The sequence below is a fragment of the Taurulus bubalis genome (genome assembly GCF_910589615.1).
Source record: "Taurulus bubalis genome assembly, chromosome: 16".
Taxonomy (NCBI): Eukaryota; Metazoa; Chordata; class Actinopteri; order Perciformes; family Cottidae; genus Taurulus; species Taurulus bubalis.
Window position 1 is genome coordinate 14,822,727 of NC_136604.1, and position 23,672 is coordinate 14,846,398.

The following is a 23,672-nucleotide window of genomic DNA, read 5'->3' on the forward strand; positions in this document are numbered from 1 at the left end:
AAGGTAATCACTTGATAATTCCCTGAGTTTTTATAGCAAAATTAAGCCAATTCTTTAATTATGACCAAACACGTGCACATCTTCTGACAGTAGAACCATGTTAGCATCATCATCATGAGCATGCTGATGTTGAAAGCAAGAAAAACATTTCACACAACCTGGCTCTATATTTATTATTTTATTGTGGTGATGTTTTCGGCCCGAGGGCGTTCTTCAAGATCAACAATGAAGAGACAGGCCCTGATTTGTTCTATCGGCCTTATCCCAGTTTCACATCTGATGGGGATTAGACAATCATGAGGAAAAGAAAAACAACGAAGAGGCATTCAGTGAGCTACAATCAAACAAATCACTAGAAACTAAATAACTATGAATACACATATTTCAAAATGTAAAAATGCAACTATTTAGATCTCTAATTGAATTTAGTAAAACTTTAGATGTAGTTTAGATGTCCTTTATCTTTTTTTCTCACTCCTATGGTGGATCATAGAACAATCAGATATGAAACTTGGTTGTGGCCTAAATAACAAATCAGTGCTTGTGTCTTATTGTTGATCTTGAGAACAGCCTGAGGGCCAAAACGTCAACCGATTTAAAGATTTGCATTTAGAGCCAGAGTGTGCACCACCTGTTTTTCCTGCTCCTAAGTCGGATTCCAGTGATCAGTGCCTCATCCTCACAAATAGTGCTACATATTCAGCAACATAGACTGTCGGCTCCTTTTCTAACAAAACCAGACAAACACCAAGTTCACGGAACATCTTTTATTTTTAGGCTACAGTGTGACTGAGGATCTGTTTCACAGAGCAAAGACAAACTGTAGACACTAGCAATGCATTTTACTCTCTTCAACGCTATGTAACAATATGTAATATACATTATGTACATTTGATCAGAGCCGAGAGGAAACGTTCCTCGCTTACACACATGTCGTACAAGTTGAGAGAGACGGAGAGACAGGAGAAATATGTGAGGAAGGACTTCAATTTAAGTTCAAACGGGCAACAGAAAGTGCTTGAGAATGAAAACAGCATTTTGTAGTGAACAGTATAAAATTCAAACAGTGTTGGTCACAAAATAATACTCCAGTGGCTCGATAAGCAGATGTAGATATCAGAGAGGACAGGTAAGTTCAAAGAGATTCGGTTACTGTATCAAAATGGCCCGGCACATCGCGCTGCGATGCACTCAGTGCAAAAATAACCAGATATATAATCACAGTATTTAAATTAGCTTAAGTGGTCGATCCAGTGAGTGAATGAAAGTATGTCTGCTGGCAACATGATTGAATGACACCACTTTCCTCCCTAAAATAGACAAATGTAACAAAACAAATGAACTTTGAGCCCACAGTGTGGCTGGTTTTGGTAACCTTACATGTAGTGCTGTGACTACTTCCTCCATCAGAAAAAGGGTAACCTAAACTCTCTTTAACGAAATTCTCACTGCTATGTGAATCCTCTCTGTAGCTCGTGTTTTCTTTTCCGTCCTTTCATTGAACAGGGACAGGTCAGAGTCATTTGTAACAGGCAATAAGCACAAACCCGACAAAAGCATACTTTTAACTATCATGCAGTTATTACTCATCAATCATCTTGGAAAAATCACATTATTTGCATTGGTACATATACACCAACAGTGCCTCTTCCTACCTCTCATTTTCCACTCTGGCCTCTCATTCCAGACTGGGAAGAGAGCTGCTTTGTCTTTAGAAACTGATCAAAGGTGAGTTTTAGCATTTCCCCTATGCAGAGGGACAGCCATGAATTGAAAATATGATTCAGCTAAGGCTATGAGGGAACACGTGCCGACATACAGTATGTTAATTGGACCGCAAATCTGTGCCTGAGGGCAAGGCCTTTGTCTCTCCTGAGCATAGTAGGATAAGGGGCACTGGGGTGTGGGTGTGTATGTTTCTGTGTGTGTGTGTGTGTGTGTGTGTGTGTGTGTTTGTCTGTGTATGTGTGTGTGTGTGTGTGTGTTTGTCTGTGTATGTGTGTGTGTGTGTGTGTGTGTGTGTGTGTGTGTGTGTGTGTGTGTGTGTGTGTGTGTGTGTGTATGTACGGTAACGTCACAGCCAACTGTGCTCCCCCCTCCATTCACTGTCCTTCCTCCTCGCGTAGGAATTGGAAGACGGATGAGAAGTCCTTGTTAGCGTAGCCGCGGGAGCACATGACTCTGAAGATCTGGTGGGCGAGGGAACCCAGAGGGATCGGTGTCTTCGTATTGGTCGCAGTGTCTTGAGCCAAACCAAGATCCTAGAAACAGAGACACAAAGAGAAAGTGAAGTGGGTGTCAGATAGTTGGACTAACATTATAATACATGTTTGCTTATCTAAAGGCTGATATAAGTGACCGTAAGAAAGAAAGTGTTTATCCTAATTTTGGTGTGTGCGATAGAAGCACACAGTACAAGTGTATTAATAGACGACCAGATTCACTAAATAGTACATGGATGCAAACTGACCCATACAGAGGAGCTAATGCAGTGATAGTAAAATTAAGTGGCACACTATAAGTCACAGATGGGTTGTGAAGAGGAGTATCCCACAGACACCAAAGAACAGTAAAATGTGAGACAAAGTAAATTGCACGGTTGAGAGATAAAGAAAGAGAAAGGGTAGTAGCAGACAATTGAATGGCAACAACTTTGATAAATGATTAACCAGGTCATTTATTCTGGGGAAAGTGTAAAACACATATGTACAGCTTGTCAAATTGCTTGTTTTATTTCATTTTGGATTGTGAATAACAATTGGATTGTTGGAAGAACTAAACAATCAATTTGTTGTCAGCTTGGGTTGTGCATTTTCCCCTCTTCATAGACTAAACGGTAAGCAAAAACGCCTTAATCAATCAAGTAAAAATAGCTAGTCCAGAGATTATGAATCATTACAAAAGTGACACATAGACATGAAGCAGGTTGTACCTTGGCCATGAGTGTGGTTCCAAAGCCGCCCTGGTAGCTGTTGCCTGAGGGGACTCCCTCCATGACGCCGGGGACTGGATTATACGTGTCGCTGGACCAGCAACGACCTGAGGACATGTTGAGGATCTTTGCCAGCAGCTTGGGGTCCAAACCCAGTCTGGGAAAAGGAGAAGAAAAAGATCAGTATCTCCTTCTTACTTGGTAACAGATGAATTCATGGGTAAATCATTGGCATTAAATGGTTAATCGGAACACATGTCTGAAGGATTATATTTACTGCAACACTGAAGACTCATGATGAGGTTGTGAGGAAAAAGGGGGAAACAAACTGTCGGTAGCGTTAGAATAGGAAAGAGGAATTATGTTGAAACAGTAAGGAAATGGGACAAACAGGACATAAGATTGCAGATTATGGAATTCAATTTCAACACAGAGCAAAAAGAGGAACATGGAGAAAGATGGGTGTGGGGTGGCTGGTACTTGTAGTGACCCCAATTGAACCTTATGCTAGGCTGTGACCATTCCTCAATGTTAATGGCTGAAGGCTTTGTAATGCTGGCTAATGCAGTATTGATGTTTAAGAGCACATCTATCCCTCATCATCCCTCTTTCATGAAACAATAAAGTGGAGGAGGAGGAGAAGTGGTTAAGCAGCACAGGGGAGCCATAAACCTCCCCGTCACGTGTAGAAGTACGCTCTTACTTCTGCGGCCCCATTTTGCAACAACCCACTTTCATATGCGAGAGGACAAATCTCCAGGCTACGACAAGAAGAGGCAAAAAGAGAAAAAGGACAGACAGGGACAGAGAGTGACACAAAGTGCCAACCATTACAGTAGGGAGGGTGTAACTATAACGTCTGTGTCGGTCTGTGTAGTGCAGCTTTGGTATATTAACGTTTAAAAGGCCAGTGTAAAGCGGACCACATCAAGCCCTGGCTGCCTCACTTCACTGTTACTTACAGGCCTGTAACTCTATTCTGCTCTCAATATGACTATTAAACCATCATAGGTCCTTAAGGCCAGCAGCCTCCCTCTCTCCCTCCCTCCACCTGGCTCTCATTCTGCCATTACTACCACAGTTTTTATTAGCTGTCTACTAACTAATTAAGAATGTGAAATGCATTTACACTCTCTCCACGTCTCTCCCTCCTCCCTTACCCTTCGCCTCTTTTGTGTCCGCACTTATGTTTTTTTTTTTTTAACAAACTGTTTTGGAAATGTGGCATAAGTGGCGCTCGTGTGCGTGTGTTTGTAAACATGTGTTTTAGCTCGCAATTATTTAATGGCAGTCTCGCTCATGATGGCTTTTTCAGTTCATGTCTGAAAGCATCCCTCGCCATCCTGCTCCTCTTCTCCTCTTCCTCCCCCCAGCCCCATCCTCGCTGCTGACACCTCCCTGTCTGAGGACTCTGGGGGACATATGTTTGACATCGCGCCCAAACCCCCCATCTCTCCGCACACACTCGCACACACAAGCAGGCAGCCCCTCCCTGCGTTCTGGGTCAGCAGCTGAAAAGGTTACTGGCTGAGCTACAATAAAGCGCGTCCGAGCGCGCAGATCGTTTGTTATAGCGACCAGAGACGCTGACGGGGAGCTGTTGTCCTCTGTTAACGATAAATCAATGAAGTTCCCCTCCTGCTCCCATCACACACACACACACACACACACACACACACACACACACACACACACACACACACACACACACACACACACACACACACACACACACACACACACACACACACACACACACACACACAGTCGTGGTTATTAGCTGACGCAGTGGTGTTGTTCCTTGCCGGCCGTAATTTGCGTGGAGAAGAGGACATGTCACGCTTTAACACGATTGACATGGATAAAAATCCAAAGATACGAACGTGTTGCTGTGCGATTCCACTGCACATTAAAGAAATGTGAGCGTGAGAGGGATGGAGATGAAGATAAGAGGGGGGTGTTTATGTGCTGGGGAGCTCGAGCAGGTGGAGTTCATTGCGATTAACTTCTCGTCCTCGTTTGATGCCACAGGAGAGGAAGCCCAACCCGTTCCCCATTTATTATTACATTAAAGAGCTAACGAGCACACACACACACACACTTACACACACACACTATCCCATTTATAGAGGCAACAAGCGCGTTTATCACCCAACTTTAATCTTCATCGGAACATACGCTCACAATTCATTTAAGTAGGAGAGATGTGTGTCTGTGTTCACGTTTGTTGTGGCAAACTACTTACGTCGCTCAGCACATAGGGTTGTGTGTTGCTTTGCCCTTTGTTCTCCTTGTAAAAGTAATACATATGTGTGTTCCTACTTGAGACATGCATGTTTGTATGCATGAATGAGTGCAGGTACACAGGCGCGCAAGGTGAACTGGAAGCTGTAAAAGCCTCATATCCCTTTTTGGGCCAGTCGCCTCTTTCCTCCGCTCCTTTCATCTCCATGTGCATCATTAAAAACACTGCTGCCTCTCTCTGCTACTGTCTGCCGCTTCTCATCTCCCTCTTCCACTGACTGGTCGGCTGCGTGCAGAAATTACAGCAGGCAGAGGAGAAATGAAGGGATTAAAAGAATAAAATGAGGAGGTACAGCAAATAGGGCTGGGGAAGAAAACTCGAAAGAGAGGGGAAAGAAAGGACGGCAGACAGGCAGGGTGTGTGCGTGGGTGTGTGCATGTCTGTGTGTGCTCATAATTGTCATGCGTGGCCATTCCTTGCACTAAGAGAACGCCACGCTCTGTTGGAGACGGCCCGAGCTTCCATCTGAGATCAACAAATTAGCTCCACGAACAGAGCTGTGTGTGTGTGTGTGTGTGTGTGTGTGTGTGTGTGTGTGTGTGTGTGTGTGTGTGTGTGTGTGTGTGTGTGTGTACACAGGTAAGGGGAAACACACACATACACTTATTTGAAGAAAGGGCAGCTCCATCAGGCCCAAGTCCAGCTTGATAAAATGTTATTGCCGTTTCCCTGTAAATTGGCTGCGAGTGCTCAGTCTCCTTTGAGGCAGACTGTGTCGTGTGTGTGTGAGTGCGTCTGTACACATACGCCTAAGAGAGCGCCCTCTCTGCATAAGAGGCTGGGCCGCAATGCAGCATGGGAGATTTACGGGTGTGGGCTCTCTCTAAACGATGACAGTCTTTGTCAAACCCTATAATAAAGCCCCAGAGATTGGTTAGTAAGAAGCGGGGGGGCACACGGACACACACACACACACACACACACATAAAATGGGTCAGTTTTGCATTTAAAAATGCAGTATTTAGTATTCTCATCCCTTTTCCCATATGTTATAATGTTGTGCACAGTGAGCAGAAGCAGTTTGGTCAAAAAATGCTGTCTTCAGTGTCTGTGGATGGTAATCTGCGTGTCCGTGTGTGTGTGTGTGTGTGTGTGTGTGTGTGTGTGTGTGTGTGTGTGTGTGCACATGTGTAACAGAGACAGTGTGGCAATGTGTAAATCTGTGTTGCTCCCTTAATGCCTCCATATTTCAGAGGCCTTGTGGGGGGATTTATGTGCGACTGCTCATGCCAATTTTCCTCCTCTGTCTCAGCACAGATAAATCAGCAGCACTAACACAGCTGCACTGTGAGAAGAGCAATTCGCACGCACACGCACACACACACACACACACACACACACACACACACACACACACACACACACACACACCATTTATGTTGCAAAACCCATAAAAACACATAATAGTATCACAATGAAAAGAGGAAACAGTCTATTATTGACAGGGATATGTATAAATAAAGTTGATAATAAATTCACACTTCTAAAAAGGTGAAAAACTAATCTGATGGCTCAGGTAAATTAATTCATGTGGGGAATAACTGATGTGTAGGCCTAATTTCCTCACCCCACAATCTCATTATAATGAGACTAAGCTAAGATGCATGTTTTGCAACTATCGAGCATTGTTGAATCCTTAGGTGAGCTGGATATTTCAGGTCATATCAAACGGTTTTGAATAGACAAAAAACGTCATATCCCATAATTTTCCGTCGTTGTGCCATGATGAACGATGGGATTTTTAGTCAGTGTTCAGTGGCAGGGTTATGACAGGATACTGGTGAGAGCTCAATCAGCAGATGTAAATCAGAGGCTGTGGCTCCACCCCCTCATCCATCTCTCTCTAGCAGAGTTGGCTCTGACTCGGGGCTGGGCTGACCCCTTTGCACTTCCATAAACCACACACACACACACACACACACACACACACACACACACACACACACACACACACACACACACACACACACACACACAAAATGACTGCCACAGTTACAGCCATATCACTGGTATAGTTATTGTTTTTACAGTGACGGCTATATCTAAGGGCTAGGTCGAAGCCAAATTCATGCATGGCTTAAATGTAGAAGAAGCCTAAAAAGTGCCACTTTTAAGTTCATGGTGATTATTAACCAAATGTCTTAATTTGTTGACTTAGTAGGAAAAGTTTGCTGCTCAACATCCCCATTGCATGTACAGAACAGCTGGTTTACAAATATAATTACACCTCACTGGGCTACATCTGGACGTGAACGTCATATTGTGATTACTAGCTCATATTCCGTTTCAGGGCTTGCTTGGAATACGTTGTATCTACTTTTAATAGCCCACTCACAGATTTTCTCTGTGTCATCATTTCTGTGCTCTACCACTAACTGTTACAGCGTTTCATCCTCGCTTTTCCCTTCAGGATAACAGGTATGAAAGAGCTTAACGCAGCATTGGCTGACAATACCTGATGCCAAGGTTCATGGTCTCGGCGGTCCCAATCATCCCGATGGCCAGGAGCATGTTGTTGCAGATCTTCGCTGCCTAGAGAAGATTGACGAGATAGCGGAAAAGGCACTTTTACTGTGTGTATATGAGGAGATGTGTATATTACAGAATGTAGATACATAAAAAAAAAAAAAAAGGTACTGTTCATAAGACATAAATCCTAATGATCCAGCTTTAGAACAGACTTGTGAATATGCCTGAAAAGTGGCTCCATGAGAAGATATTTACTTTCACATTTTGAATGAACATTCCTGGATTAGTTAGGCAAACTCTTTATTTTGTACGATTTATTTACTCTAAAATAAGTTGCAGTTTAATATTCAGGTGCTCAGGACCAATAGTTCCTTTTCAGAGCCTTCTGTGAAGCACAATCAACAAAAGTTGAAGATCTCTAGGAGTTACCAAACTGTGGGTTTAATAGTTTTGTTTGTTAATCATTTTGTTTTTATGTGGTCTGGAATAGATTCCAGACTAAATCAATTTCATACCATTTTTAGTAGAATGTTGTTAATATCTGATGTTACTCTGGATGGATGATAATAAATATAAAATTGGGTTTTATTTGTATTTTTATGAAAAACACTAATTAGGGATGAGTAAGTGTGTGTATACAGTATGTGTTTAAGTGACTGCAATTAGTGAGATCTTGAGTATGTGGGTGAAGATGCAGTTTATGCCATGCGCTCCGAATGTGTGTGTGTGTGTGTGAGTGTGCGTGCATGCTTGTGTCTTCATTACCTGTCCAGTGCCAACCTGTCCACAGTAGACAACATTCGCTCCCATGCAGGTGAGCAGCTCCTGTGCAGCGTTGTATTCCTCCTCCACTCCACCAACCATGAAGGTCAGTTTGGCCAAGCTGGCAGCACCGACACCTAAACACAAAACACATGTTCAAACTGAGTGTTGAGGGTAACTGAGGTGAACACACAGTGTGCTTGAGTCATTCAACATATCCATCCCTCATCTCCGAAATGGTCCAACCCAGACTTGTGGACCTGCAACACACTGTGCACAATGTATACAAGGTTGAAGAGTGAGTAGCTGAGCAAAACTAAACAGGTGTATCCAACTCAAATATATGGATTTGCCACACAAAAGAACATAATATATCAACCACTTGACTGTTTCAACACTGTCTAAAAGGTCAGCTGTGCACTTTTCTCTCTCTCTCTCTCTGTCTCTCTCTGTGTGTGTGTGTGTGTGTGTGTGTGTGTGTGTGTGTGTGTGTGTGTGTGTGTGTGTGTGTGTGTGTGTGTGTGTGTGTGTGTGTGTGTGTGTGTGTGTGTGTGTGTGTCTTGGACACATAGTGGGACAGGCGTGTTAAGTAGTGGTGCACCAGAGGGACAGAGGTATCTTTAAAAGCCGATTGTTGCCATCATCTTCTGCACAACCCTCGTGGGAGCCCTTGCCTTTTGTCCTGTCGTCCTTACTCTCTCTGTCTCACTCACACACACACACACACCAACAGCTGTGCCTGAGGCCAGCCCCCCTCATGGGGGTATCAGTGACAGGCGTGAGGGGTAATTAACTTTACACTTTATCATGTTCAATTAGGCGTCCCTCCCCATGCCTGATGGCTTAAGGAGCGTGCCATGTTGTGGGAGGCAACATCACCCCCCCTCGCCCACTCCACAGGGTCCTTAATGCAGAAGTAACCCCTTTTCAGCTCCTGGGTTGGACCCAGCCGGCCTGAGTCTCCTCTGCAATGGAAGTGTCCCTTTAATGCTTCATTGATTAGCCCCAAACATTAGCACAATGAAATCAGCTCTACACAGACTGTACACACACACGAAAAATAAATGTTTCCCCTTTGAGGCCAGAAGAAGACTGATCGCTGCTACAATTCTACCAGCTCTTGAGTACGGGGATCTATTCTGTATGAATGCATCGGCACATTGTTTGCTCGATAATGCATCGCACAGGACACTGAGATGTGTTACAAATAGTAAAGTCCTCACTCGTCATTGTTTGCTTTACTCTACCTTTCGTAGGCTCAATCACTGGTACTTGTTAATTTTTAAAGTCATTCTGCGTGAACGCTCATTATGGTAAATAGACTTGTACAGTTTTTCTAGTCCTACGACCACACAAAGCACTTTTTACACGTCATTCACCCATGCAAGGTACCATTCATACCCATTCATACTCACACTCATGGGGATCCAACCCCGATCCTCTGATTGAAGGATGGATGACTCGCTCTACTACTGAGGCACAGTCACCGCTCATCATACATCTGCACTTTTATTTCACAGAAATCCAACGTTATAGTGGTAGTCTGAGATTGCAAGATATGGTCTTGTTTGTTGACGGTGCATGGAATGAACTGGGAAAGAAAGCTTTTCTGTAATTTGCTGCCCTCGCTTGGAAAAGCCTTCAAAAAGACTTGCAACTAAGAGAATTTGTCTCGTTCCAATTTTAAAGCTCTTATAAGTACAATAGTAAATTAGTCAGTTGGTTCTTGTCACTATAGGTATCTTTAACACGTTAGTGTATTTCCTTCATGTTTTCTTGAGGTAATTCTGGTTACCTTTCACATTTTATGCTGCCATCTTGGCCTGGTCGCCCATGCAAAAGAGATTGTTGATCTCAACGGCTTCTAACTGGTTAAATATGGGTTAACTAAATAAGAATATATAATGCTGACCTCACACACACACACACTACTTAGAAAAGTAATGTGGAAGTCAAAAGGCTGTGATTGTGCATGCAAAGTGACAGACTTTTCAGTTCCTCAAAAAAAAGGAAAGAAAGAAAGAGAAAGGAGGGAGGGAGAGAGAGTTCAAATGTCTCTTTAGGGTGTCGTCTGGCTCTAATGAAAGGCCTCTTAATAGTGAAAGCCTAATAATGTCAGTGTTAATAATTAAAAGGGGACTTACTGGGGACAAAACAGCTGAAATCACATTATCAGACTTCACTGCAGAGGAGAGGATAAGAAGAGACTTACTGTATATTTATATGAGCCATAAACATAAATATACATCTCTTTTCACCCTCCCCCTTATTTAATTGGCTGTTCTTTTGTCAAGTGTATGATGGTGCCCGTACCACCACACTGTATATGCGTGTGTGTGTGTGTGTGTGTGTGTGTGTGTGTGTGTGTGTGTGTGTGTGTGTGTGTGTGTGTGTGTGTGTGTGTGTGTGAGTGTCAGTGTTGAGCTGTCAGCAGGTCATTAGGGCCACATAATGAAGCCCAAAGCCTACGCTGCGGCAGCTGCCTATGGACCACGGCAAACACACGCTCAACATAAGGCTGCCACACACACCAATCATACACACATATGGTTCAGCGACCATGGACCTGATAGATTTAGCCCCTTTCTTGTTACTCTATATTGTCTTTTTTAATGTCTTTGAGTCTAGTTTAGTTTCATATAATGACGTGTTTTGATTTAGTGACAGAATAGCTCGGAGATCGTTGGATATTGTATTGTCTGTTTGGCCAAATAGCTTGATCACACTCCTGTGTACTGTCTGTGTAATATACAGTGCTGAAGTAGTCATAATACTTTTTTTGTCAATGCCAACACAAATTTGAGAAAAACAATAGATAAATAATAACAACTCATTTAGAGTTTCTTTTACATTGGTTGTAAAAGTTTGACTCATCCTATCACTTCTTATGTCCTACATCTTGTTTACTAGTTTCCAAGCTTCAGGCTGAGCTTCTCCTTCACAGACGAATACAAATACACAAACACAGAGAGAGCAGTGTGACACTGTGCTGGTTCATTAGGGGAGATCACTGTTCGCCGATAAGAGAAGATTATTGATAACACAGTCAACGTGCTGATCAATATATCTCACTAAGGAGAGAAAGAATGAGAGGAGGAAGAAGAAGAGCAAGAGAAAAAGAGAGAGAGCAAGAATGGGGAAGAGAGAGATGTAGAGACGACAGCAGAGAAGGAAAACGATCTTTCTCTTTCTACCTCCCAGCATTCCCCCCTCCTAACTCTCCCTCCCTCAAATTAACTAATCACCCATAATAAGCTCTTATGATCTGTAGTGGATTTCTATAGGTAGTGACACCGGGATGATGGAAGATCCTTGTTGGTGGAAGAATAACACATCATTAGCATAACAATGTGTGTGTGTGTGTGTGTGTGTGTGTGTGTGTGTGTGTGTGTGTGTGTGTGTGTGTGTGTGTGTGTCAGTGAGTCTGTTCATTGTGCATGGGCAAAAGTGCATTTGTGTTGTGCAAGTCTAGTGTCTATGTAGCGTGTACACTTCTAGCGTGTGTGTGTGTGTGTGTGTGTGTGTGTGAGAGAGAGAGGGGACATCCCGTTCTCGGACTGGTCCTGTCAGAGACGGATTAAAGAGGAATCCTAATGAGGCTTCCTGAGCGCCGGGCCCGCCGGCTCATCCATCCCAGCGGGAGTGACAGTCCTGGATCGTTAGTACTGCACAACTACACAACGCCCCCTAGGGGGGGAGACAATGTGTGTGAATGTGTGTGAGTGTGTGTGAGGGGTGGGGGGCACCTTTGATAGAAGATACAGGGTTTAGAGAGGGAGAGGAATGAGTAGAGGAGGGATGGAAATATGAAGAACACTTCCAAAAAGGGATAAAGTTGTGTGTATAATGCCACACGAAATACTACTTAATAAATATATCATATACTTTTACCAGAGTGCTAAATACACCACACACTGCCCCCTCTTTCAGGGGGGGGAAAACTGCAGATTCAGGATTAACTAAACGTGTCACACTAATGTCTAGCAGGCGATGCTTTCTTGAGAAATAGTTCCCTTGGGAAAGAACCACCTCTCTCCTTGGTCACTTTCTCTCATCCAGCTCCAGGGCACAAGTTTTGGGCAGTAAAGTAGTGGGTGCCCACCTCATCACCCCTAAACACAAATATTCTCAGAGCATGCTGAAGCTGGCTGGACTATTAATGAGCCACTCTGTGGCTTTTGCTGTGCAGAGTGAAAGGGTTTGGAGAATGAAAGTGGCTCCGACAATATGCTGTATAACGATGTATGATGTATGAGGCAACACAGTGCATATCTGTGTCTGTGTGCATCTGTAGTTGTGTGTGGCCCAAGCAAGTTAACTTCCACTCAATTAAAGACACGTACAGACATCTCCTTCATCTGATCTCCTCTATTAACAAGATTCAAGTTATAAAGCAGGCGATCAAACACCGTCAGGACAGATGCTCGGCAGCGGGCTTAGACGACAGGCATCAACCATGAACATAAGAGGGTGAGCCTGGTTGTGTGAAGGCAAAGGAAGATCAGAGAAACAACTTTGGTTTGGCCTGTTTGTAGTGAACACTCAATTCATTAGCACTTCTTTCATTACAAACGGAATAATCAACCAAAGCGATTCATGACAGACTCATAACCTCTTAAACGTGGGCTCTTTTTTGAAGTGGCGTGTATATGTGCAAAGTAAGTGTGAATGTCTGTGTACATGCAGTATCAGTCAGTGTGTGGGTTCCTGTGTATGTGTGTGTGTGTCTGTATATATATAATAGGGTATAATAGGGACAGGTGCAGATCCCAGAGCCGACAGCCAATAAGACGTCTGTTGGAGCTTCTGAGGCCGTGTCTTGAAGTTACGAGCCGCATGTAAACCAGTAGGAACATTTTATTGGTGGTGGGTTTAAATTAAACTACATTTGTGACTATGAGGCTACACACACACACACACACACACAAAAGGGGTGTTCCCAAAGTTTGGTAATGAATGACGCATTTGACAACGAGCCACAACCCAGCTTTTTTCTCCCAGTGAGTATACAGAAAAACACTCAGTAAAAGCCTATTATATCATTAGAACTCTTTCAAACACCCTATTTCCTCAATGACAATGTAATTGTTCTTACTTCATGAACAATAGGAGGGATTTAAGGGTATGTCTGATTGTGTGTCCCACCTTCAAGTCCAAATGAAGATCTTGCAAATAAACTCTACATACTACATTGTTTGCAAGTTTTTAAAGTATATTCCCATGTCAAATTTTGTCTCGGCTGAATACGATCTGTAATTCATACAGAAAAGAGCCTTCACACCTAATAGTCTAACAGTCTTGAGTCAATGGGAGTTGACTGCTTGCAGTCTAAGCCAGTGGGGGTAGGTTGTTTACAGGCCAACAGCGCAGCCTCCTGTAGTCCACCATTATAATTACACCCCAGGGCAGATCTTTTTCTCAAACAAATTAAAAAACCCAAAAGTCCCCGTAAAAAGCGTAACGGATACCGAGTGAATGCATGAAACAGAAAGAGGGTGTGCGTTTACTAAAGTCGCTCACACACAGAAAAAAAAGAAAAGAATCAGCACACTTTCAACGGTTTATCTGCCAACTTTGCTAATGCTCCTCCGTTATGTTAAAAACAGACTCTTTATCGGTTTTAGTTAACGAGCGCGGAGCCATGAGAACTGATCCGGCTCACATACACTCCATGAGAACATCGACTGGAGAAAGTTTAGGTTATGGAAAAACTTTTTCCAGAACGGAAAAAGATTTAATTCAGTTGAGAGCGTCAACATAGCTTCTTGTATATAAATGTTACAACCGCCTTAAGGGTTTAGTTTGCAATGCCTGTCATTGACCAGGCCAGCCCTCATCATCATCATTATCATCATCATCATCATCGGTAACTGCTCTATTCCGTAGGGGAGAGACTGGTCAATGTAGGTGATACAGGATGGAGGGAGCAGGAAAGGTCCACAATCAATCCTCTCTCTGGCCCAATGAGACTCATCTAGGAAGAATCAAGTTAATAATGATCTCCAATTAGGCTGTTATAAGGCTGAGCCACAGACACACACATGAACTATACACACACTCAAACGCTTGAGGTGCAGAAACTGACCTTCATACAGACAGAATGCTAATTCAGTTTTAGGTGACTGACATGCAGTGTGACGTTTGGGCTACATTTGACAGACTTTTTGTCCAGCTCATACGGCAGCTTACTATTTGTCTGCAGACACACACACACACACACACACACACACACACACACACACACACACCAGATGACATACGAGCAGAGATGTGAGAGCCAGTCCCCAGCTGCTGTGGGTCTACCCCCATCTGGAGCATGGGCTAGAGTCCCCCCGTCACCACCCCTCCATCACCAGCATCCCTGGTCACTCTACCGCCCTACACCCTCCCTCCCATTCACTCTATGTCACTAGAACCCGTCAGTGAGAGGCTTGTTATGCTAATCTAGTCTTTGGACCACTGACGCTCTCTAGTACTGGTAAGCCATCAACTTGACAGACTGCGACAGCACCACCCCCGGCCCATCCAACCTGACTCCTTAACTCAGTGTCAGAGAATCGTCACTAACCTTCACTAAACTGCCCTCAGGGCTCTTCAGGTCTTTCCTCTCCACACATACCAGTGGCAGGTTGTATAAGCACAAGTTAGACTGGTCTGTGTATTTGTTACTAAGTCCACTATACTTGCTTTAATTTTCTTTCATTTAAGAATGGAAGAAAATCTCAATTGACTGCTCAGTAGAGAGTCAACATAGGTAAAGGGTTATTAAGCAGGGAATAATGAATGGGTCAACAAGGGGGGTAATTTCAGTACTGATGACAAGGAACATTTTAGAGTTGCAACTATTAGTTCCTTCATCGATTAGTCGATAACAAACAACTTGGCAACATCACCTCAGACTTAAGCAAATTGTGGCATATTTTACGATTGTTAGACGTTTTAATTGTTAGCAGCGGCCCTAGTTAATACTTTGTGATTTAAGTTTGTTTAACAAACAAAGACTTTTTCGGGAACAAAACAATTCCATGGCAAAAGAGTTTCCGGTTTTAAATTAATAAATAAATGTCTGTTCAGTCACTATCGTCGAACAGGGTAACACAATGGGGATTGAGCCAATAGCACACTGATAAAGTATTGCAATATTTGTATATTTGCAAATGGGGGTCTGTGGCAAACGTTCCCGTAAAAAGTTCCTTTTAATTCAAACCGAACATTTCCTATTGCTGCAGCTTCAAATTGAAAGCATGTAACTGGTAAAAGACTAGTTGACTTTGAATGCAATGTGTTTGTCAGCAAGTTTCACACTGATCGCTATCGTTTATCAAAAATGCATCTACAAAACCAGACAATGGTCATTTAAAAAAAACTATTGACAGCGTATCGGTTTGAAATAATGTTGGGAGTGATGGAACATGACATGATGCTGTTTCCAAACTCATGCCGTGTGCAGCATAGAATCAGATCACAGTTGCTCACAAAATGATGGACAGACGTTCAAGAATGAGCCTTTCTAATGCTCAAATAATGAACTGCACAGCGTTGGGCAACCAGTGAACTAAAACCTAATTATGGCTTCTGAATTTATCTCAAGACCAAGGTCCTGTGTGCCTCGAGGGTGAAACCGAGTCTATATCAGTCAGCAAAGAAGTGGATTGGTAGGGTTGATTGACGAACAAACTGGTGCCAGCGTTGGTTTGAACAAGCTCCTACAGGCTGGTGGATGACGTTCAAACTGTAGGCAAATGACACACTGCAACACTCGGGCTTCAGTTGATGTGGTATGGATATGATTAGAGTGGTGTTGAGACTCAGCCTAAAGAGGTAGTTAGCTGAGGATTATAAGACCTCGCAAACAAGCAACATTAGCCCGAGTGCCCGTGGTCCCACAACAGCTAAGCTCCTTCTTGCTTTCATTTGCACCGACTTTCCCAGCGCTGGGAAATAACACAATGAAAGGTTTTTAGGGCCTTTTTAAAGCCATCGTCCGTTAGCAATGTGGCAGCCCACCATGGGCACACAGACACAAACACAGGCATCCTGGGTAATTACTGCTAACGACCCTGCCGCTTGTTAGCCAGACCTCCTATTTTTGCCATCACTGTGCCAACACCCTGGGCCTGTGACATCAGAGCTTGTTTTGTTGTGGGTCAACTTTGCATGCGGACGCTTTTAATGACACCAGACAGTGGTAGAAGTGTGTGTGTGCAAGCAAATGTTAGCATGCCTCACAAACCAGTGTCTAAGCTAATATAACTGTGTCTATGCAGCAAAGTGTTCTCAACTCTGTATGGGTGTGTGTGTGTGTGTGTGTGTGCGTGTGCATGTGCGTGTTAAAGCCAAGACATTGGTCAAAGTGCAAGAATGGAACCCAGCAAGATGCCCATGAGAAGAAAGTGAAAGTTATTTTTTTGATTGCACAAAAAGGGTTTGCGACTCCGCTATTCAGATCCCAGGGTTGGCTGCCAAACCTCTAGTGACGCACACAGCACACACACACACATTTCTGTGTAAAATACACCACCAATAGGATTCATTTTATCTCAAAAGAAAAATCTAAATGAAAAACAAAAACAAATGCTGAAACCACAAAAAGAGCAGACTCTCTCTGTAACTGTTTAAGAGTTCTCCCTGAGTATGGGAGATCACAGCGGAGTCTGTGCGGAGTGCATTGTTCTCCTCAGTGAAAATGTAAAACATTTAACTCAATTAATTCAAGTGTATCCAACAGATATAATGAAGGATATTAATATAATAGAATATATATTTCTTCTTTGATTATTGTGTGTCTCTGGGATCTATCTGAGATAATGGCAGTCAGAGTATTAAAGTAATTCATATAACCTTCATGTTATGTTTTGTTTCATTTGTAGACATACAGTATTAATAAGATAACCATTAAGAGCACTATTGGTCGCAGAGCTGAGCTTCTGTTGCCCTTACTCTTCCACACACATACAGACACACAAACCTCATGAGGATACCAATGCCCTATTTGGGTAGGGTGCCATCTCCTGGTTGGAACAGAGCATGTAACCTCATATCCTACCCAGAGATGTGGAAAGTGGAGTGGGGATGGAGGGATACAGGACATTTCCCATGAAGCTGCCACATGCTGAAATACTCATTCAGGACCTGTATGTCTCCATAGGTTTAGCCTTATCAGGTTCACACCATCACCGTCAAGTATTCCCTATAGCTGGGGCTGAATGTCCGACAATGTGAGTTTTAAGGCATCAACTAACCATTTACTTTCTCGTCAATCAATTGGTTAATTTTTTTTTTTAATTAATGAATTGATTATTTTGAATTATTGAAAAATACCCATCACAAGTTCCCAAAGCCCCAGATAACATCTATAGATTATTCGTTTTGTCAGACCAACTGTTCAAACCCCAAATATTTTCCATTTACAATAATATTAAACTATTAAATTGTTTGGTACATCTGCTCCATAATTTACATTGATTTATTATCAAATTTATAGACAGATTATTAAAAAATGTGTACTTTTAAGATGAGAATCTTTCCTTATTGTGCACTTAACTAGCTATATGCACTCATGGATATGCCTTACTGATGTCTCGAGGTGACATGGGTGGGCGCGTGCATGCAAGATGTATGCATGTGTGTGTGAAAGAAGAGTGTCTGCAGAGCTAGTTGCAGAGGCCAGAGGTAGCAGGTAAATCATTGGTCATCTCAGGCTAGTAAAAGAGGCTTACTTAAGTGACAGGAGAGGAAGAACCTTCACAGAGGTCCGCGCACACAAACTGTGCACTGTCTATAGTATGTAAACAGTGTGTGTGTTAAGGGAGAGTAACAGGTTTAACGCTCTGATCTCGGTGACCGCAGTCAGTCTGTTCTGCAGACGCCAGCTGGTAAACATGCACATGTGGGCCAAGTCTGTGTTTGTATGGGAGAGGGAGGAAGCTGCAGTGTGTGTATTGTCCATGAATTAAAGACCGTGCAACCAAAAGCAAATAACATATGATCCGAGTTAGTAGTCACATGTGCAGAAGTGCCAGGATGTAACTGCATACCTGAATGACAGAAGAGTGTGTGTGCGTGCGTGCGGCGTGTGAGAAAGAAAGAGATGGACAGCTTTACTGCGATGCGTCTCCTTCATGTCTTATCTCCCTCCTTTCCTCTCCTCTCCTCTCCTGCACTCCATGTGAGGGCAGATTCTCTCCTCTTTATGACTCTTTATCTGACATGAAAGGCACTAACATGGGATACCCGCCATTACGGCTCCATCAACATGAAAAGCTCTGACACGGGATTCTCAACTGCGGCTCAGCCCATTAAGGACGACTGGTGATCCTGTGCTCTGTCAAGGAGCCGTCACAAGCAGACAGCACCAACATAATGAGGACTTAAAACCTAACCTTGCCTTTAAGACCCCCGGTCAAAAGCAGCAATAAAACCTCAAGAGGGCACCTACTGGCTGGCCCGCTCAGTAATTACAACCCATGTCCTAGCACTAACCCAACAGGTTCATAGTTTAGATATACAAAAGAGTGTAAGATAGTTCAAAAGTAAGGCTGAGGGGTCAGAGGCCTAACACAGTTAATGGTATTCTCAAATTAACAAACTAGCAGTCTGATTCTACTTTTGATACGGCCACCTACACCTACTCTCAATTATTTTCATAATGCCTGACCATTGGTAATGGTCTTAAAGAGAGAAATAAAGCCTGTGATTCCTTCAGACAGCTTGCATGAGCAAAAGATCCAATTACAATGGTCAAGCTACACGGAATAACTAAATAAAATATGCAGAGATGGACTTTGATGACAATACAGAAAGGTGCACATTACCTCCTGACACTGGAGCATCCATGAACACTGCACCCATCTTCTCTGCAGCCACTGCCATCTCTCTTGAGACGGCAGGGTCGATGGTGGAGGAGTCAATCAACAGTGTTCCCTTCTTCACCTTCCTGAAGAGGACAAGACAAAAAACAGTGTAGAAAACTATTTTCGAATGGGCAAGCCTATTTCTTTGGTCATCAAACACACTGCAATTGTGACAAATAGAGCCTGTGACAGTAAAGTTGATTTACTTGAGGATGCCATTTGGGCCTGTGTAGACTTCAATGACATTGGGACTGGAGGGTAGCATTGTGAGGATGCGGTCTGCTTTCTCTGCCACCTCTCCGGGAGTGTCTACTACCTGAATATTGGAGTCATCATTGCACAATATCATCACATCATCAACACAAAATACACATCTTCATTAACAAATAGGATGTTATATATGACTTTTCTATGACAACCTGTTAATTCAGGAAGCACATTTTTGATTAGTAGCTGTCCGGAAGAAACTGAGTTTGAATGAATAGGTGGTAAAAGCCTGTGTGTAATCGTGGCTGACTTGGCCTGTTTAATGTCCAATGCTACATGTTATATATTTTTTACAATCTATTACATGTTCAAACGTCCATAAGTGGTTACTGACTGAGTTTTACCTGGGCACCGAGGTCCTGCAGCTCCTTGCAAGACTCAGGGAAGACATCAGTGGCAATAACAGGATAACCGTTTCTTAACAGGTTTTTGGCCATGGGGCTGCCCATGTTTCCCAGACCAACAAACCCTATTGGGGTTTTTGAGGCCATTGATCGTGTTGACACTGTGGGAGAATAACAAAGACGCCTTCAGAGGTGCGAGGAAAATGTGAGACGTGTTGTTTAGTTGAAATCCAGAGCAACACAAGCACATTACAATCCTCATTCTAATCTTGAATGTAAAACATATTGCTTGATTTTGCTTACCTAGTAAAAGGCAAGGTGAGTTTATGTCACTCTTTTCAAACACAGAGAGTATTCAAAGTGCCTAAACATAAACATAAAATGATGGCAGGACCACGTTCCACCATGAGTAGTGCTATGAAAAACGTGGGCACCTATGGCTAATGACTTTCAGATCAAACAACAGGGATAAGCAACTGAACTGCTGTCATTATATTTTCCATAAGGAAATGGACTAATCAGAATCAGTAACAAAGAAAATCTTTCTGATGTAGCTTTGCATGGAGTAAGTGTTATCCTAATGACACACCAACATTTCGTAAAATGAGTATGTACAATAATTGCATGATCAATTAAATAAAAATAACAACAACTGAACATATACTTCTTCCAGAGGGACGTGTTGCCTTTGTGCTTTGTCCATTCATCACCCATCACCCATTTCCCTAATCTGAGTTTAAGACGGAAATCATGTCATGCTCACAAAATACATACAAATTACAGAAACTGAAACATGTCCATCTAATACTTTTTTTTTCCAAAGTTGAAACATGATAGACTTTCCTTTTTGAAAGTATGACTTCAATATGGGACATATAGGGCACGATAAATAGCCTAATATAGTATTAATGGGGCGCTAGTTATGCTAGATTATAATTATCTTGATCAAATGTTTCAACGCACAGGTGGCATTCAACATGTTTACGTGGTAATCTGACGTGGAATCTGAAGTGGTAACCTCGTACGAGCCCACAGAACATAAAAAGGAGGAGCAATTCCTTATTCAGTCAATTACAGCACACTATCTGTGTATATAATAATAATAATAATAATAATAATAATATGACTTAATATGTTCACACAAATATGTCAGCCCATTTGAAGTGGCTGCTGGCATTACTTTGCAATGGACTTTGAAACATGCTGTGCAGGACTTGGACAAGACCATCTCTGCATTGTGAAGGCAGAACCAGGGAAAAGGGAAAGCACTGTATTTGGGCTTTGGAGGAAGGTCCTTCACAGAAAGTATTCCTGTAAACCAGATTAGCCATTGAAATGCAATGCCAGGATACATAGAAGCAACATATACTAACGGTTCACAGCACAACTGTGAGGTACATGCAGTGAAGAAAGGACCAGTGAAACTGTAATAAGTGCTCCCTGGATTTCAAGTAGCATCTTAGGAACATTCAAATGAATAGCCAATGCTATCAGACAACACAGCTGTGTTGCATTGTAGGAGGTGCATTCAGGTGTGCACAGAGTAGGCGTTGTGCCATTCCAAGGCTAAATCATGTGTGTAATGAAGAACCAATTGTTGCATTGAGAATAGCAACACCTAAAGCAGAGTAACATATTTAGGACCCAGTGCAGCTCTCACTACCTAACTCGAGAGCTCACTGTCAATTAACCTCAGCTTGTTAACGGCCATTGCTTCACATTGAATCATGCTCATGTACATTAAGCACATTGTGCAACACGCTGCATGACTGAACACCACACGGCAGGTGGTCAACTCAGGGACATTGTGTCCACTGTTACTGTTTACTAGCACGAGCAGCAAGCATCCACTTGGCTAAGATGGCTAACGAGCTAGCTAAGAGGCTGGAGCACAGGCTGTTCCGCCTCCTTTGTTCCTCTCAAACACACGGAACAAAACGGCACAGGGAAACTGACGACATGAACGTATACGTTACCGAAAGCAAAGTCGACATGCTTATTCCACCGTAACAATACATTTCGCGACCCTCTAAACAACGCAGCCATGCTTCTTTCCCCTTGACCTCAGCGTACAGTGACAGCTGTCAAGCCAGGAAAACCCAACCGAACTGTTATGATTGACTGTGGTCTTCGCCAATCGCAGCTCTCGGTGAGTCTCTGCAGCCAATGGGAACGAGGCAAAGGCGGCACATCCTGTGATTTTACCTAATGCCCTTTAGCCGTGTCTGTGGGTACAGTATCCACTCTTAATGAGCAGAAACATCCATACGTTTAATAACAATTCAATTAGCTGTGCGCTATATATCTACATATTGCTTGGCGAGAAATTGTGACATTTTATAGTTTGCACACACTAGTACGTGGACTGCAGATGATCTCCACATTAATTACGTGGTATTGTTGAAAGTCAAAAGGGATACTAAGCAAGAGAAGACGATTGCTGAATGTAATTAAATAAGTTAAGTTGAGTAATTATTTGAGTTCTCTGCAGCCTTGCATGCATCTCTCCTCATTCGCCTCCTCAGCATCACGCTGCTGCTCAGCATCCCGGAAGTTCAGCATCATCTGCTCCTTCAGGAAGAGACGCATCATCGTCAGAGCTTTGTCAACAACGGGGACAGTGGCAACACAACATCGGCCTGTCCGGCAGGAAACCCCTCCTGTTTTGCAAGTGGAATTCATATGAAAAGGGTACTCTTTCGATTTCAAGTGAAGCAAACGCCTGCGATGTCCGTGTCTTGTGTAAAGCGGGCTAGCTGAGCCGACGAGGATCACGTTCAAGCTAGCTGGTGACTTGACACGACATGGCCTGTTTCTCAAGCTAATGTTAGCTGCCGAGCCGCTGCGAAGAAGATTATCCTCACGAACTGAGGTCGCTGGTTTTCATTTGCCGCAGGAGATTCGTCACAGAAAAATGTACTGAGTGTTTCCCACTGTGCCTGTTGTGTTGTTTTAGCTGGTTAGCTGAAATTGAGAGCCTGTCATGACTTAGTCACTTTCTACTTTCATTTATCTTTCGTCGGGAGTTGGGTTGAATGGAAACGTATAGGGCGAGAGAGGTCTGCTGTCTTAGCTTTTACAAGATGAATGGATGAAGTGGTTGCATCACTTGCAACCAGCTGCACATCCTCATCTGCTCGTGAGCATCACTAGATGCTCAGTTTGCTCAGTTAAAAGTCAACTACCTTGCTGTAATGTTCATGTAATTGGTCACGGTGGTGTGGTGGTAGATGGTTACACCGTGGCATCTGTAGATTTATAATAATGTACTATGCCTTACACTGTAAATAAGGAATGTTTATGTGTAAAATACAGTACTTAAGAAAGAATATAAACAATAAGGGGTGAACCATTCAACCTCCTCTTCTACACCAGCGAGGGATTCAACCTTGTCAATGTACAAACCTTTTCTTTAAGGGGTGATCTAATTTAGTACGGTATTTTTTGTGAAGTTGTGGGACTTGCAGGAGACAACTTAAACAACAAAGTTGATAGTGCAGAGATGTCTTGACTTTCAGTAATACGTGTCAGGCTCCAAACACCCTGGACACTATATGTCCTCTATTATTGTACAGGCCTTGTTAAAGGCCATCACCACCTTCGACCTGACAAAGCTCCTCCAGAGCCACAGATCGCACACTATACCACTGTTTTCAGTTATTTCTTTAAAATTGACAAGTTAAATAACAGTTTTCCCTCTTGAGTTATGGTACAATGCCACACTATAAAAACATACTCTA

The 23,672-nt window shown here is 43.0% G+C and overlaps 1 protein-coding gene across 1 annotated transcript; it reads right to left on the reverse strand.

The window, feature by feature from the left end:
* Positions 1 to 760: 760 nt before the first annotated feature.
* On the reverse strand, positions 761 to 21,989 carry hibadha (3-hydroxyisobutyrate dehydrogenase a). The gene is made up of 8 exons (XM_079232280.1): positions 21,909 to 21,989; positions 19,933 to 20,093; positions 19,528 to 19,637; positions 19,283 to 19,404; positions 8,472 to 8,605; positions 7,693 to 7,769; positions 2,933 to 3,089; positions 761 to 2,261 (listed from the first exon to the last, which is right to left on the reverse strand). Exons 1-8 carry the CDS (start codon positions 21,976 to 21,978, stop codon positions 2,103 to 2,105), a joined length of 990 nt encoding a protein of 329 aa, XP_079088406.1. The 5' UTR covers positions 21,979 to 21,989; the 3' UTR covers positions 761 to 2,102.
* Positions 21,990 to 23,672: the final 1,683 nt, after the last annotated feature.